The sequence below is a fragment of the Numenius arquata genome, chromosome 12, assembly GCF_964106895.1.
Source record: "Numenius arquata chromosome 12, bNumArq3.hap1.1, whole genome shotgun sequence".
Taxonomy (NCBI): domain Eukaryota; kingdom Metazoa; phylum Chordata; class Aves; order Charadriiformes; family Scolopacidae; genus Numenius; species Numenius arquata.
In genome coordinates this window covers 40,885,615-40,899,352 of record NC_133587.1, presented here as the reverse complement: position 1 = coordinate 40,899,352, position 13,738 = coordinate 40,885,615, and the positions used below count along the sequence as shown (strand labels likewise).

Here is a 13,738-nt window from a genome sequence, read left to right as displayed (position 1 = left end):
ACTTAAAAATCAGATTCCTCAGATAAACAAGTTGTTGAGTCAGAAAGGTACACTAGTTCTGGAAATGCTGGAACTGGACGCTCTGCACAGCCAGAGAGGGATTGTAGCCACTGGTCCTTCAGCCTCCCTGATCAGGCTTTTCTCTCACATGAATTTCAAAAGAAGTCAAAACGTCTCTCCCTTATAACATGCCAAGCGCATCTCAGCTTCACTTATTACATGAAGGATATTTTTTGAGAGGGACTAGGTATACTGGACAGATATTAACATGATCTGAGGCTTGCATGTATTCATTTCAAGAATGGATTAGATTGAAAGATGAAGGAAATTTAACTTCCCCAGTTCAGTAAAACTGTATCACAGGAATGAAGAATAAGTCCTCACAGGCACAGAACAACACAGTTTTAATCATATGAGTCCCCTTAGTAAAAATTCTTAATTGATAGAAGATTGCAGAAAACTAGATAAATTACTAATAACTAAGGGCAGACTTACTTGGTGTGAGAAGTCCTAGACTGATAAGGAATCAAAATGCGATTTATTCCATTTAATAAAAAGGCATTGGCTTTTGAAAACAAACAAACAAAAAAAACACAACTAAAAAAACCCACAAACAAACCCCAAAATGGCCAAAACTCCCAAACTCAGAAATGGAAACAGCACACATAATTTTGAAGCAGGGCTGTACACATTTCTGGAGTAGTAAAGACTACAGAAGGATAGTTATTAGTGTTGTGGGATCACAATAAGGAAAAAGATGTTGACGCATATTTTCCTAGGTTTATAAGTGGCCAGCCTTAATGAAGTACACAGCCTCCTCTTGACTTGCAAAATCACTCTCCTTTTTTTTTCCCACAGATAAAGCCATTGTTTTCTTTATTCTCACACAAACCCTTCGCAGAAAAAATTGAAAAGATATCCGAACGACAAATGTTGACTGCAGAATTACATTTGTGATCTGCTTTCAGTAAGTGATAAAGTATCCCTAAGTGGACAAAAGAGGTTGCAAACACCGGTGTTTGGATTCTATTGGTCAGCAAATTTGTAACACAATGAGCCTGTGTTTCAGACAAGGCTGTAATTTTCTCCAGGTAGCTTGAAAATGGCAATACACTGCTTTTCCAAAAAGGAATTTGACCTAAGGAATTTTCTCATTCAATATGTTCTTTGCTATAATAGGTTCTAGTAATGATGGTTTCACACAATAAAGTTATTGCAGGGATTAAGAAAAATATGTCAATGAAAACAGACAGCGTGACTGGTTGGTAAGAAGCTGAAATTTAAAGAAGGCTTTACAATGAATGGATGAGAATCAGCCACATTCCAATACAGCGATGGTTTCTGCCCGAGTAAGCACAGTGAGAAAGGTGCCAAAAGTTAGAGGACGTGTGACAGCAGCTAGCAGAGAAACCTTGTGCTGCAGTTCCAGTATACGTTGTATACCTTCCAGTAGCTTCAGTAAGACTGGGGGGTTTACTGAAGTTGCCAGGACTGGCTCAGTGTAAACCACTCCTGAGTATCCATAACTTTCCTATACGCAATGTGCCATTCTCAGATACGACAGCAAGGCCCACGTGGGGGCTTGCAGCCCACCTTTAAGCTCAGTCTCTCCCAGGTACATGGAAAATATCATCTACATCTTAACAACCTGAAGATTTTAGTACACATTTTGCACATTCAGGAAGATTAGTCCCCTGAGCTAGTACAATACGCCCACTATTTTTTAATTTTACACTGGTTCTGTTAAAAAAAAAAAAAAAAAAAAAGAGATTACAATTGTTAGTGACTAGCATTCCTTCCTGTACCAGAAGCAACAACACGTTCTCAGCAACTTCCTCAGGAATTCTCACTCCTCTTTGGCCATTTGTTATCAGTTCTACCAGTGATGATCATTAGTGCATGGAGTATGATAAACTCATTACCAAAATCTACAAAGCAGTGCAAAACCCTGCATTTCCTGGCATGCGTTCCCATTAAATAAAAATACTTAGATCGTCAGTGATTTAGAACAACTACCCGACAGACCTAGCTAAAATCTGGAATTTCCATTTACAAGAAAAATCAGTAACAACGTAAAAGTTATGGAGCCAGACCAAAAGTCAGCGTAACCCAACATCCAGCCAGCACCAGCAGCAGTGCCCATCAAGGCAGAACACAAAAACAGGGCACATGGAGATTACATCTAGACAGGTGGGTTGAAAAGGTACTGAAGCAGGTCCTTCCCAGTTATTTGTCTAAATTTATTTGAACCTCTTCGTACTTTTGGCCTCCTCATCTCCCAGTGCTGAAAATTACTTATACTGTGGGGGAAAAAAAAAAAAAAGACTCCGGTTTGTTTTAAAATTGAAGCTTGAGAACTTCCATGACAGGACCCAAGTTTCTAGATCCTTAGTCTTTAACTTGTTTACAAGAAATGTCAATTAGTTATAGAACAGACACTGACCAAGGGACCCTGGGGAGTGAGCACTGTGGGCACATGGTGAGGAACGGACCCAAACAGAAGCATTTCAACATAATTTGAGATAGTAAAATACGTCAACTTCTCAACTAAAATTAAATAATCTCTCTAGCTTTTTCAATAGAATATGCACACCAAAAATCAGGGAAATTGAAACTTCTGTGGTGTTTTCGTTTTAAAAAACCCCACAAACAAAAAGCCACTGGTTTGCTGTTAAAAACCTGGGACAAAACAAAATCTCAGGGAGCTCTATTACTGGAAGAAAATTCCATTACCTAAACCAACTTATTTGTCTTAGACTATTCATCCAGAACTATGCCAGTTATGTAAATAATTACTTACCATGCCTGTAACACTCACTAAACGGTACATATTTCTTGATGATATGAGCAGTGAGTTATTTGTCTTGATATTTTTAATATCCTAAGAGTAGTATTATGAAATAGTTGTTCAAATCTATTACTGAAAATTACACAAATGAAATTTAGCTTGCACTTCTAAAAAAATTTGTATTTCTAAAAAAATTTGTATTTCTAAAAAAATGTGAAGGTCTGAAAACACACTCCACTGTATCTAGAGACAGAGAAAAATTCTTGTTTCCTATAAACAAAAGATAGGTACCAATGCAATACGTATATAGCACAGTACCAAGCTAGAAGAGTAACAGTATTTTAAAACAAAGTTCTGTGAGAAAGTCATGAATCTTCCTTGAAATAGAGCTACATTTTATAAACAATTCTGACATTGTGGACCAGAATTGTAAAATATTTAGATACCTAAAAATGCAAACAGAGACCATAAGGAATTTTCATGTTCACTTTAGGCACTTAGCTCCCCCAAATACAATCAGAGATGATTGACTGGCCTTGTCATAATCCATCTGCTAAGAACCGAGCTGTGATGGGAAAAATAAGCTCCTTGCTTATATTATTAAAAGATGTTTACTATTTTATAGCAAGCAAGTAATGCAATCAATGGCAATTAGGACCATTGCTGATTTTGGTGATCCTACCAAATGCCAAATACCTCTACTGATCTGGACCACTCTGCTGTAATTAGCTCAGAAAAATTAGAATAAATTACATATGCTATAAAATTATCACATTGTTTATGTTAGATTGGAAAAGTAGAGTTAAGTCAATGGCCTGTAGTGTTACTGTAAACAAAAGAAAGGAAGAAATGACAAAAAACCCAAAAAACAATTTGTAAGCACTTGCAGGATTCTCAGTAGGTGAGCAATCAAATACATATCACAAATTTGGACTAAGCTGCTATTTATTTTCAAGACAATGCAGAGATGTAAGAAATAAAAGCTTACATAAATCAAACCCGTGCTGCTTTCAAGTGCAGCTGCTCTCTTCATGTCAGTTCTTATTGCAAGTTGTCAGGGAACAGTTCTTTTCACTTTCAACTCTAGGAAATTTTTACAAAAGTGGAATTTGACAAAATGGAGAAAGATATTATATTCTGACTCATTCTGATAGTCACAATACCACAGAAATACATTTAATCTGTATTAAAGCAAAATTAACTGCAGGGGCAGGCCACAGTGAGTTTTTAAAAAAGGCTACAAAGACTATCCCTTAGGTAAAGTTCAGCATACTTATTACACCAATAAACTGAGACCAGGTTTGTCATATCTTACCTAAACCATATAAAAATTAGCTGCCTAATCTGTTTTATATTAGCCTTTCACTGATGGAGAGATTGGGGCACCACAAGTAAGCTATTCAACCTTACCTAAGACCGATACTTGAAGTACGTGAAATAAATAACGCTCTGATGGATGGATCACTGCCACTTTAACCACATATACATATATACATGCGTGTACCTTTATACAACAAAAAAAAGCCAAGAGTAGGTGAGTAAATCTTCATAACTTCCTTATATTTACCAGCGTAAACATCAAGATAGAATAAAAAGGCCAGAAAGTTAAGTACATCGTGGCCACTTCCTCACTTTGCGCAGCTTGTTTGCTTTGCAGTTTATGAAACAGGGACACAGAGACACTCACAGATTGATAGATCTTGATAAGATGACAGACACAGTCAGAAGGATGCACCCACAGGGACCGGTTTCAAACTGAAAAAGAAAAAGGACGGGTTTTATTTTATTTGTTGTGTACATCTTTTGCCCAATGCTAAAGTAAAGCAAATAAAAAAAAAAAAAAGTAAAAAGAATTATCCTTGCTTATGCTAAAACTGAATTTGCTGCTCTGTTTGCTAAAATGCAAAACATGTCCATATAGTGTTTGAAACAATGTTCAGAAGGCTTCATATGAGACTGATAAGCACAGAAAAATGGGCAGCCGAACGATAACAGGTTTAGTACCTTCTCTATACACAGTACCTGGTGAATATTCTGCTGAAGAAATACAATCAGATCTTCATATCTTGTGGCACTATGCAGTATTAGCTGGGAAGAAATGTAAGACAAAAAAATAAATAAGTGAAATAATAACAACTCATTTTTTATAACCTGAAAGCTGAACTGAAGTAGAACAAACTTTAAATCCGACTGGACAGATTTGAACTAACAAAATGGAATGAAGATCTAATGAAATCTACCTCCTACTGTTGTTACTTGGTATAATACTACATCTCAGCACTTTATTCTGAATTTTTAAATACTACTTCTTGTTGGTTTTAAGTTTGCTGAACCGACAGTTTGATTCAATTTTAATCATTGTTAATGCAATGAAAACTAATTCCTAGAACAAACATAGGAATACTGCAGCTTTACAAGACAGAGAATGGACAAGTAGCTCAGGAGTTTCTACATATATACAGGCACATACATATGTACACCTATAGCAGGCATCTATCAGAGCACTTCTTCTCACACTCAGAGAATACTCCCATGAATACTCCTATCCAACACGAAATTCAAGAGAGTTCAAAGATCCAGGCCCTTCCTTCAACATTGTCTATTTTTCCATCTTCAGGTTTTGACAGAAATGATGGTCTGGCAGACACTGTGTGAGGAAAGATCAAGCCGTTTGGATTATATTCCTTTCCGTCACATTTTCACTGTGGCCACGTCCACATGATAAGCAGGATAAGCAGGATAAGCAGTCCTTTGATAAGCAGGACTCAGAGGCCGCATAATGGTGTTAGTTGTACTCTGAAATAGCCACAGCTCAGTTATGTTAACATATTAATTAAATAATCTATCTTGTCTCTTGGAAGAGCCTGTTACAGACAATTTTCTGCTGCGTTCACCCTATTTATACAGGTTTTCATTTCCAGTTGTTCCCAAACTGTCTGGTTCCGAGAAGCTGCTGACACATCCATTTCTCCATTTAGGAGACCAGTAATATTTCCTTAAACCACTAAAGTCTGGCTTATGGAATCGGTGTTTGCAAAGCCATTTGAGAGCTTCAGATGGAAATAAAGGCATAACTGGAAAGTATTTTGCCATTTGGAGCTACTAGAGGGGAAAAAAAAAAAAAGGGCAAAGAATTCTGTGTAAGACAAGAAGAAAATACTATCTTTTGATGCTCACGGCCATGCTGGTCAACTTGAAAGGGTCCATGTTCACTTTTACTGCAGACCAATAAAAGTAGGCAGAGTTTATAAGCTTGAAAGGTAGACGGAACAAAAAGGACTTCAGAGAGCCCAATTTCCCACAGACACTGGGATGACTCAGAGCCAGACAGACTACGGGATTTTGTTATTTCCTATTGGGTTTTGGATCACAAATAACTACTTTGACATAAAAGATTTTAAAACACTAAGAGAGCAATGGAAATCAGATTAATTGTACTAAAATGAGAAAGGCTAGAACAAGGATATATGGAGAATGTTACTGTGAGTTACACAGAGACTTACAGTTTCTAAGATTCCATCTGCCTTGTATTTTCCTACGGGAGTGAACTGCTGTCTTCCTGATGGCCTGAAGGGGATATTCAGACAAAACCAAAGCTCATGTTAAAAGGAACAAAATGGCATTAAAACGAAATCAACACGTTATATGAACTGAATGATGAGCCAAAGACCTTCTATTATTCTTTTTAACCACTTTTTAAAAAAAGGACCTCTTCAATAAGAAGTTCATATTACATATTAAACAAACTTTTATCGCTAAAGTGTATACTTTAGCTGTGCTGTGCTCTCTCAGTCTATTTAATATTAATTACAAGTTTCTCCATACAGAAAGAGGATAAATATGTTTAAGATGTTAATGACAGTTTTTATTGGAAAAGAATATTAGAGCAGTGACATTAAAACAAGCAGAAGAACATATGCACAATATCATCACAGATGAAGCATTTTATAGATGTAAAATATGCAAAATATAATTTGAAATGTCTTTGAATTTGCTGCTTCTATTTCAGGTTTGAAGATGGACTTCTGTGCTCTGTTATTTTTCAGCTATCTTAGTTGATCTAATAAAAGAAATGACCTATTCTCACAACACTTGGCTCACTTAAACGTATCGTGTAGGATCCAGTACAGCCAAAGCTGGCTATCTGAAAGTTAGATGTCTTGTGTACAAGCAGCTTAACTGCGTAGCATAAACTAAGTAACTAGTAGGCAGCAAAAGGAAATTAATCCCAGCCATAATAGAATATCCTGCAATACAAATTGTCGGAGTAAAATGCTGCGTCTGGAAAAATAACTCTTGATAAAGATTTTGGAGGAATCCTAGCCTTAATGAAGGGATCTTTCACAGCAATTTCAAAGAATTTGACTATTCTGTCCCAGTTACTGGGACAGCAGAAATGACATTTTGCATTTCTCCCTAAGCCATTTTAGACTGCATAAATGCATCTTACACAACTTCCACTTTTGAACTATGTACATAGATAACAGACACAAGTATAGGAGCATTGTGCAATAACTAAAGCTGCTTCTCTTACTTACAGTGCCACAATTGCTTTTTCATTGCCTCCTGCACGCCACAATATATCTGCAATAGCCATGGTGAGGCATTTGGTCCTGTGAACTTCTGAAGGCTGAAGACAACTGGAGTCCAGGAGATGCAAGAAACAGACAAGTACCAAAATGTGCATTAGAGGGCAAACTGCCCCAATTACACAGTACAGGCAAATTCATGGCAGTTTTGTAGCTAAAAGAACAAAAGCTTTTTTTTTTTAGAGACTATTTAGGTGTTGCAACGCCTAATAATGAGGTTCTGGCAAGTTACCTCACAAGATTATCATGCGGGTATCTCAGGTCCTTCTATAGTCAAGAGACAACTGGGATGGCCAACTCAAAAAAGTCCTGTAAGTTGAACAGGGAGCTAGTATTGTTACTGACACACCAGGTATAAAGGTGTGGATTAAGCATCTGAATGAAATGCCATGGGAGCACTCACTGCGCACCAGTACGAAGACTTCTCACCACTGGACTGAACAGGTGGTAGGAGGATGTGGTGCTGCTGTTCAGCACCTAAAGAGCTCTAAAAAGACTGAAGTCGCCACTGGAATACGGGCTTTCTGGAAATATTCTTTGAGGTGAATCACCTTAAATCTCATTTTAGGCATTTAAGAAGGCACCTTGGATTTTACTGAAGATAATCAGATCCAGTGAATAGAGCTGTATCTAGAACAACTTCCTCTTTAGATCGCTAGTGAAATAAACTCTGGGCACAGTGGGTAGGTCTCTTCAGAAGTCAAAAACAAAACAGAAATTTGAGGGAAGCTAATTCATCTGGGGGAAGCGTTAACAGCGGTGTGTTGCATTTGGGGGATGTGGACGAGCTTCTGTTGCTCATAGCAATGGTGAGACTGCTGTTATGGGTACTTAAGCTCAGCAATTGTAAGCTTGCTTGCCTATGTCTATAAGTTCTGTGACAATACCCTTGTAATACAGGTGAATCTAAGAGATGATATGCACAACCTCTGCTTCTAGGAGATTGATAACGATGTCTGACTTATAAGGAGCAATTAAAATAAAACTATTATTAAGAGCAATGGACCAAAATCAAGAGAAGACTAAATGAAGTAGGATCAGCAACAGGAACTGATCATACACAGATCTATAATCGTACCCTGAAAACTAATCTTCTAAGAGAAACAGCGGATGCTCTTTCAGAATATATACTTATAATTGCATGGACTAAAAACCAGATAAATGTACTTTAGGGAGCAATACTGTATTGGCATATAATGGGCAAGAGAAGCTAATCCATCTTTAAATCTGCAATAAAATAGTTTTAATATTCTCTAACAGGATTTTTTTAATATAGTGAATATGATTTTTCGTTTATAAAGGCCTTCATACTTGATTTCTTTCCTAAGTTTTTATTTCTTAACTATTGCATACAAATCTACACCACAATGCTCATACCTACTACTAAACTTTAGCTAAAGTATCATCTGCAATAAACACTATGCTTGTATTTTTTTAATAAGGTATGTCCCAAGTGGTGACCTAAAATATTATGGTCTGTGCAGCCCCACTGCTTCTGAAATATTTTCACTGAAATGCTTGGCTTGGAACTTAAACAATGATGTGCAGAACTATGGAATGTTTACAGTAGTCTGTTGATCCCAAGCATGTAAGCAACACTGCCAACACACTTCCTACAAACAGTGTTTTGTGAAGTCTTCTAATACCTCCTGTTACTCTAACTTTCAAGATGTGAATGGAGAAACAAAAGACTACGAGGCCAAAAGTCACATAATGGAAAACCGGCAGATTTAAGAATAAAATCCAACATCCATAAGCCTGAAGAAACGGACAACAGATCCATGCCCCTGGGAAGTACAGAATGGGCATTTTCTCTAGTGGCTTCAAGAATGGCCGGCTTTGAAATTCAGATATTATCAGCCTTAGAGTGTGACCAGCACGGGAGATGATGTCAAAACCTGTTCCCAGCATCTGAGTAAAAGATCTAATAATTCAAAAGACTAAACAAGAAACACCAAACATCAAAAAATTAAACAGACTTTCAAGTTCAATGTCTGCCTTGAATAAAACATTCATTTAGAGAATGGTTCCCTCTCTGAAGGATGTGAGATATGGGAAATAATTGGTGAGAGTTTTCAAGTGAAAAAAATATAATGACAACTTTCTCTTATCTCTGCCTGTGTTCTAATACAGACACTCTACTACAGAAATTTACGGGAAGCATAGCAACTCATTTATGTGTCTGAGAGAGGTAGCAGATTAAGAAGGAGACATGATAATTATTTCTTGAAGAAGCCTGAAGTGAAACGCTTACTGTGAAGCGGCTAATAATTTGAAAATTCAGGTTAGAAGTAGAAAGGAATATTAATCGTCTCATTTCAAGCTCTGAGACTTCCCTTTCCTTCTGCCTGACTAAGAGTTTCTGCCCATGGCAGAAAAATATGTTTATCTCATGAATAAAACAGTCCACCTTGCTATTCATTTTTAGGAGCCTGGAGGCTTTTAGCATTTCTGTGCATAAAGACAAAGAGCTCACTTGCTAACCTGAAATTCCTCGGAGACTTTCTGCATACTTCAGCAGCATTTTTCATACACAAACTATGTAAAAACAAAATATTTTAAAACCATGCAGATAATAGGATGGAGAAAATAGAAGAGACAAATATTGCCAAGTAAACAGGATAGGTTGCAGCTGGCATGAGTTGGGACACTTATAGTTTAAATAATCTGGCCTCAATCCACTTATTTGGGTGCCACATAATTTTATGACTTTTATGATCACTGAACCATGCTGAAAAAAGAAAAGGTTAACATCTCTATCTTTAATAGGGATGACCTAAGACTGAAAGGGACCAAGGAACAGATGATCAAAGGCTGTCCTCCAAGCTGAAAGAAATTCTTGGTATTCACAACCAGAAACAATTCTTTGGTGAATTCTGTGGAGATTCCTTGCCACAAACTCTAAATATAAACTGATTTTCTTCCATGGAAGTTTCTGAGTTTTTTCCTTTATGTTGACAAGAGCACCATTCTGTCTTGAAAAGTCTACTCTCATTATAATCTGAATTAGAATAATAAAGTTTTGCTAGTTTTGCTTATTTGGCTTGTACGAGAAGTGCTTACCCACTAGCACTCCGGCACCTGGGCGTCTGTGTGGACACCCTAAGGCCTGGTAATCCTTTGATTAACTGTCACCTCCCATCCTGGATGCTGAAGACAAATAATGATGTTCTTCAGATGTCTTTTTCTTTCCATTATTGATGAAAATAGCCCAAGCAATGAATTTACATTAGGAGCCAGTCAGACAAAACTAAGGAAAATCAACAGAGATCTCATCCCTTTTCTAAACAGTTCCAAGCAGAAAAGTGTATATTTAAGGACAATTTTTTATACATGATGAACATTTTTACAGTGTAAGGTAATGAAGTTCAAGAAGAATCTCAGCATGAAAGCTTCTCTTCTGACTAAATTGGGACCCACAAATACACAATGTGGTGGCAGCATAAACCAGTAAACCACTGTTATCTCTATTCAACAAACTGTACCTATAAAACACAGGAAAGCTTCGTGAATTTTTTCTTTTTTAATGGACTTAATTTCTTATGGAAAACAAAAGGTGAATACAAGTCTAGCAAAAAAGACATTTTTTAGACATTATTTTCCAGCATTTCTTTGAATTACCTCTGTTTCTTTAGCAAAGTGACAAGTACGTTAATATTATAGCAGTCCAAGCAATTTTCCTTGACACTAGCAATATTTCACAATATTCCTTTTAAGTAAGTAAAAAATACACAGAATTTAAATTCAAATTCTATTAAGGAGTTTAACTGGGAAAGATCGAACACAGTAGCAAGAAAAAAAATTATAACTATAACTACTTTGTCACCCTTCCTGAGATTCTTAGTGTCAAAAAATGCATGAATTTCATGGTCTTTCAAACCTTGACTACGTTTTCTTTGAAATCATATCTCCATGGGATCTCAAGGTTAAATAATTTTCACTGGCTTCAATTCAAAGCGCTGAATTTTTTTAGACGTTCTTGGGTTGATCACAAACAAGTAATTATACAAATAAAGCATCAACCTCTAAATTCCCACAGTTGAAAGGGAAGTAAATACAAGTAAATCATATGCTACTTTCTTTCTCTCTCAGACACAAAGAGAAGTTCAATAAGTTCAAACTCAAAAGGCTCCTGAGTGGCTGCAGCAGAGAAAATTCTTTTTTTTTTACTTCTGTATGGAAAGTATTTCTGATGTTAATTGCTGGCTTACCGAGTGTCTTTATTCCTGTTACTGTCTGCAAAGATAAGCTGCTGTAGGACACAAGCTTGAACCGCAGCCAACACTCCGCATGGCCCACCCTGAGGGGAATAATGGGACACTCCATGAGCAAACCAATTTGCACTGTTTGATGCTGGTGAAAACTTTTGCAAGCCATGTGCTTCCACTCAGGCTTAAGCCATTCTTTCATCTCTCTCCTTCCATCCGTGACTTTGTAGTGCTCTCTGTTGCTCTACTTTTTTTCCCAGCCAATGAAAATCAGTGTTACTAATTGGTACTGTGTTTCTCACCTGTTTTTCCTGAAAATGCCTAGACATCTAGAACGTCAAAGGAAAGTTTTTTTTAAAATCTGTTCTGTGATTATGCAAACAAATGAAAGAGCTCCTGATCACTACTGAGCCACAGGCTACCTTAACTTCCATAAAGAAATCAAATCTGACTGTTTTCCAAAGGGTGAAAATAAGTCTTGCTCTTTTAAATCCTCTTAAGTTCCCACTCACATCACTAAACAAGGATTTCAGGTTTATGTACACACATATGTGTGCACGTGTGCACAATGCAGCTATCTCACTGGGGAAGGGAAAGAAAATGAAGGGAGTTTGAACTTTTCAAATTATTAATGTTGGGAAAAAAATCACGATACCAACAAATACCATATTAACTTTAAACTTCATGGAAAATAGATTTATAGCTGGTTTGAAAGACTGTGGGACAGGGTAGCAATGTATTTCCATCTCCCTGGTTATTCCCTGCCATCTAGCCCACCTGACCCCACTGGATGACCAAGACGTGTTCCTTTGGGTTAACTACATGGCAGAGACAGCTGCTGCCCAAGTTGTCCTAAGAAGCAAATGGTATGCCCTCTTCTTGTCTAGAAAACATCATCCAGCATGACTCTCCTTCCCCTGTCACTCAATTCTCTCCCAGGTGCCTCATATTATTTTCTCAAGTAGTTTGCTGAGGAGACAGTGAAAAGCCATCATTTGTCTGGAACATCTATGTATGAATGGTCAGGCTATGCAGGAGACAAGAGTAACATCACAGATCACAATACTGCACATCACATCGGTAGCACTGGGAACTACTGCAACTTAACAGAGGATTCAGCATATTAAATCTCACAGATACTGTCCCATCTGTCTGTCAGCACATGCTGCCATTCAGAAATGGGTTTATTCTTAACTTTAGGATGTCCGTTACTTTAACACAGGCTCACCCTAAACCAACAGCCCATATAGGCTGACGCATCAGTGCCTGCTTTGTCTAGCCAGGTAAAGAAAGAAAAACAATGAGGGTAAGAAAGCATGGACCACTCAGCAGGTCTTCTGGAGAGTCTGTGTTCTGATTTTAACCTATGCCAAAGCCTACGCTGCTGTTACTCTCCATAGCAGGAGATTGACCCAGGAGATTGACTGCCATCGTATGCTACAGTTGCACCCCTCATTTTCTCTGTAGATCACAACCAGGATGTGATGAATCTGCTTAGGATCCGTCAAGCTCCTCTCAAAACCCTGGAGGAGAATTAAAAGCACAGCCAGCATTGCTATTTTCAAACAGCAAAGGGATCAAAGAAATCAGTTTAATTCTTGGGTTGTCCTAAGTACAGCACCAAGCCTCAGGGAAGGGGACCTTGCACAGTACGCAACCCAGAAAATAAAGGTCCTGTAATCAGAAAATAGCTTAGGTATTGATACCTTCCGTTTTCTCATTGGTATTACGCACACATGACCTCTCTATAATTACTTACATAACTAATGAGTGAATTGTCTGAAATACATTAAGGAAAAAAGCAAGGCTTATTTCAATCTACCAGGGAAAGCCTCCCAGTCAAAAAAAATTATAGGAACCATTCTAAATATCTTCTTATAGCACCACAGAAACTTAATGAAGGAGAGAATTAAACAATTGTTCAGCTGAACTGAATTTTGGAAGTGAGGAGGAATCTATTAACTATCTGAAATAAACACATCTAAGCAGAACGTTCTGGTGTTCCTGTTGAGGAATTTACAGCAGGGAATTTAATGGCTGGCGAGTCGCTAGAAGTGATGAGACATCCTTTCTCTAGCAGCAGGATCTGGAAACACCAAAGTAACTTTTACTGTGGACCAGCGAACATTACTGCCATGGTTCCTTTTGGAGTT

At 37.5% G+C, this 13,738-nt stretch overlaps 1 protein-coding gene across 1 annotated transcript in view; it reads right to left on the bottom strand.

Moving 5' to 3' along the window:
• MINDY4 (MINDY lysine 48 deubiquitinase 4) overlaps positions 1-13,738 on the bottom strand; it is a 74,311-nt gene that overhangs the window by 34,760 nt on the left and 25,813 nt on the right. Inside the window, exons 9-13 of the mRNA XM_074157169.1 lie at positions 11,589-11,677; positions 7,327-7,428; positions 6,292-6,355; positions 4,811-4,876; positions 4,476-4,543 (exon numbers count right to left, since the gene is read on the bottom strand). Of these exons, the coding sequence (XP_074013270.1) occupies positions 4,476-4,543; positions 4,811-4,876; positions 6,292-6,355; positions 7,327-7,428; positions 11,589-11,677 (389 nt within the window). The remainder of the gene's footprint in view (positions 1-4,475; positions 4,544-4,810; positions 4,877-6,291; positions 6,356-7,326; positions 7,429-11,588; positions 11,678-13,738) is intronic.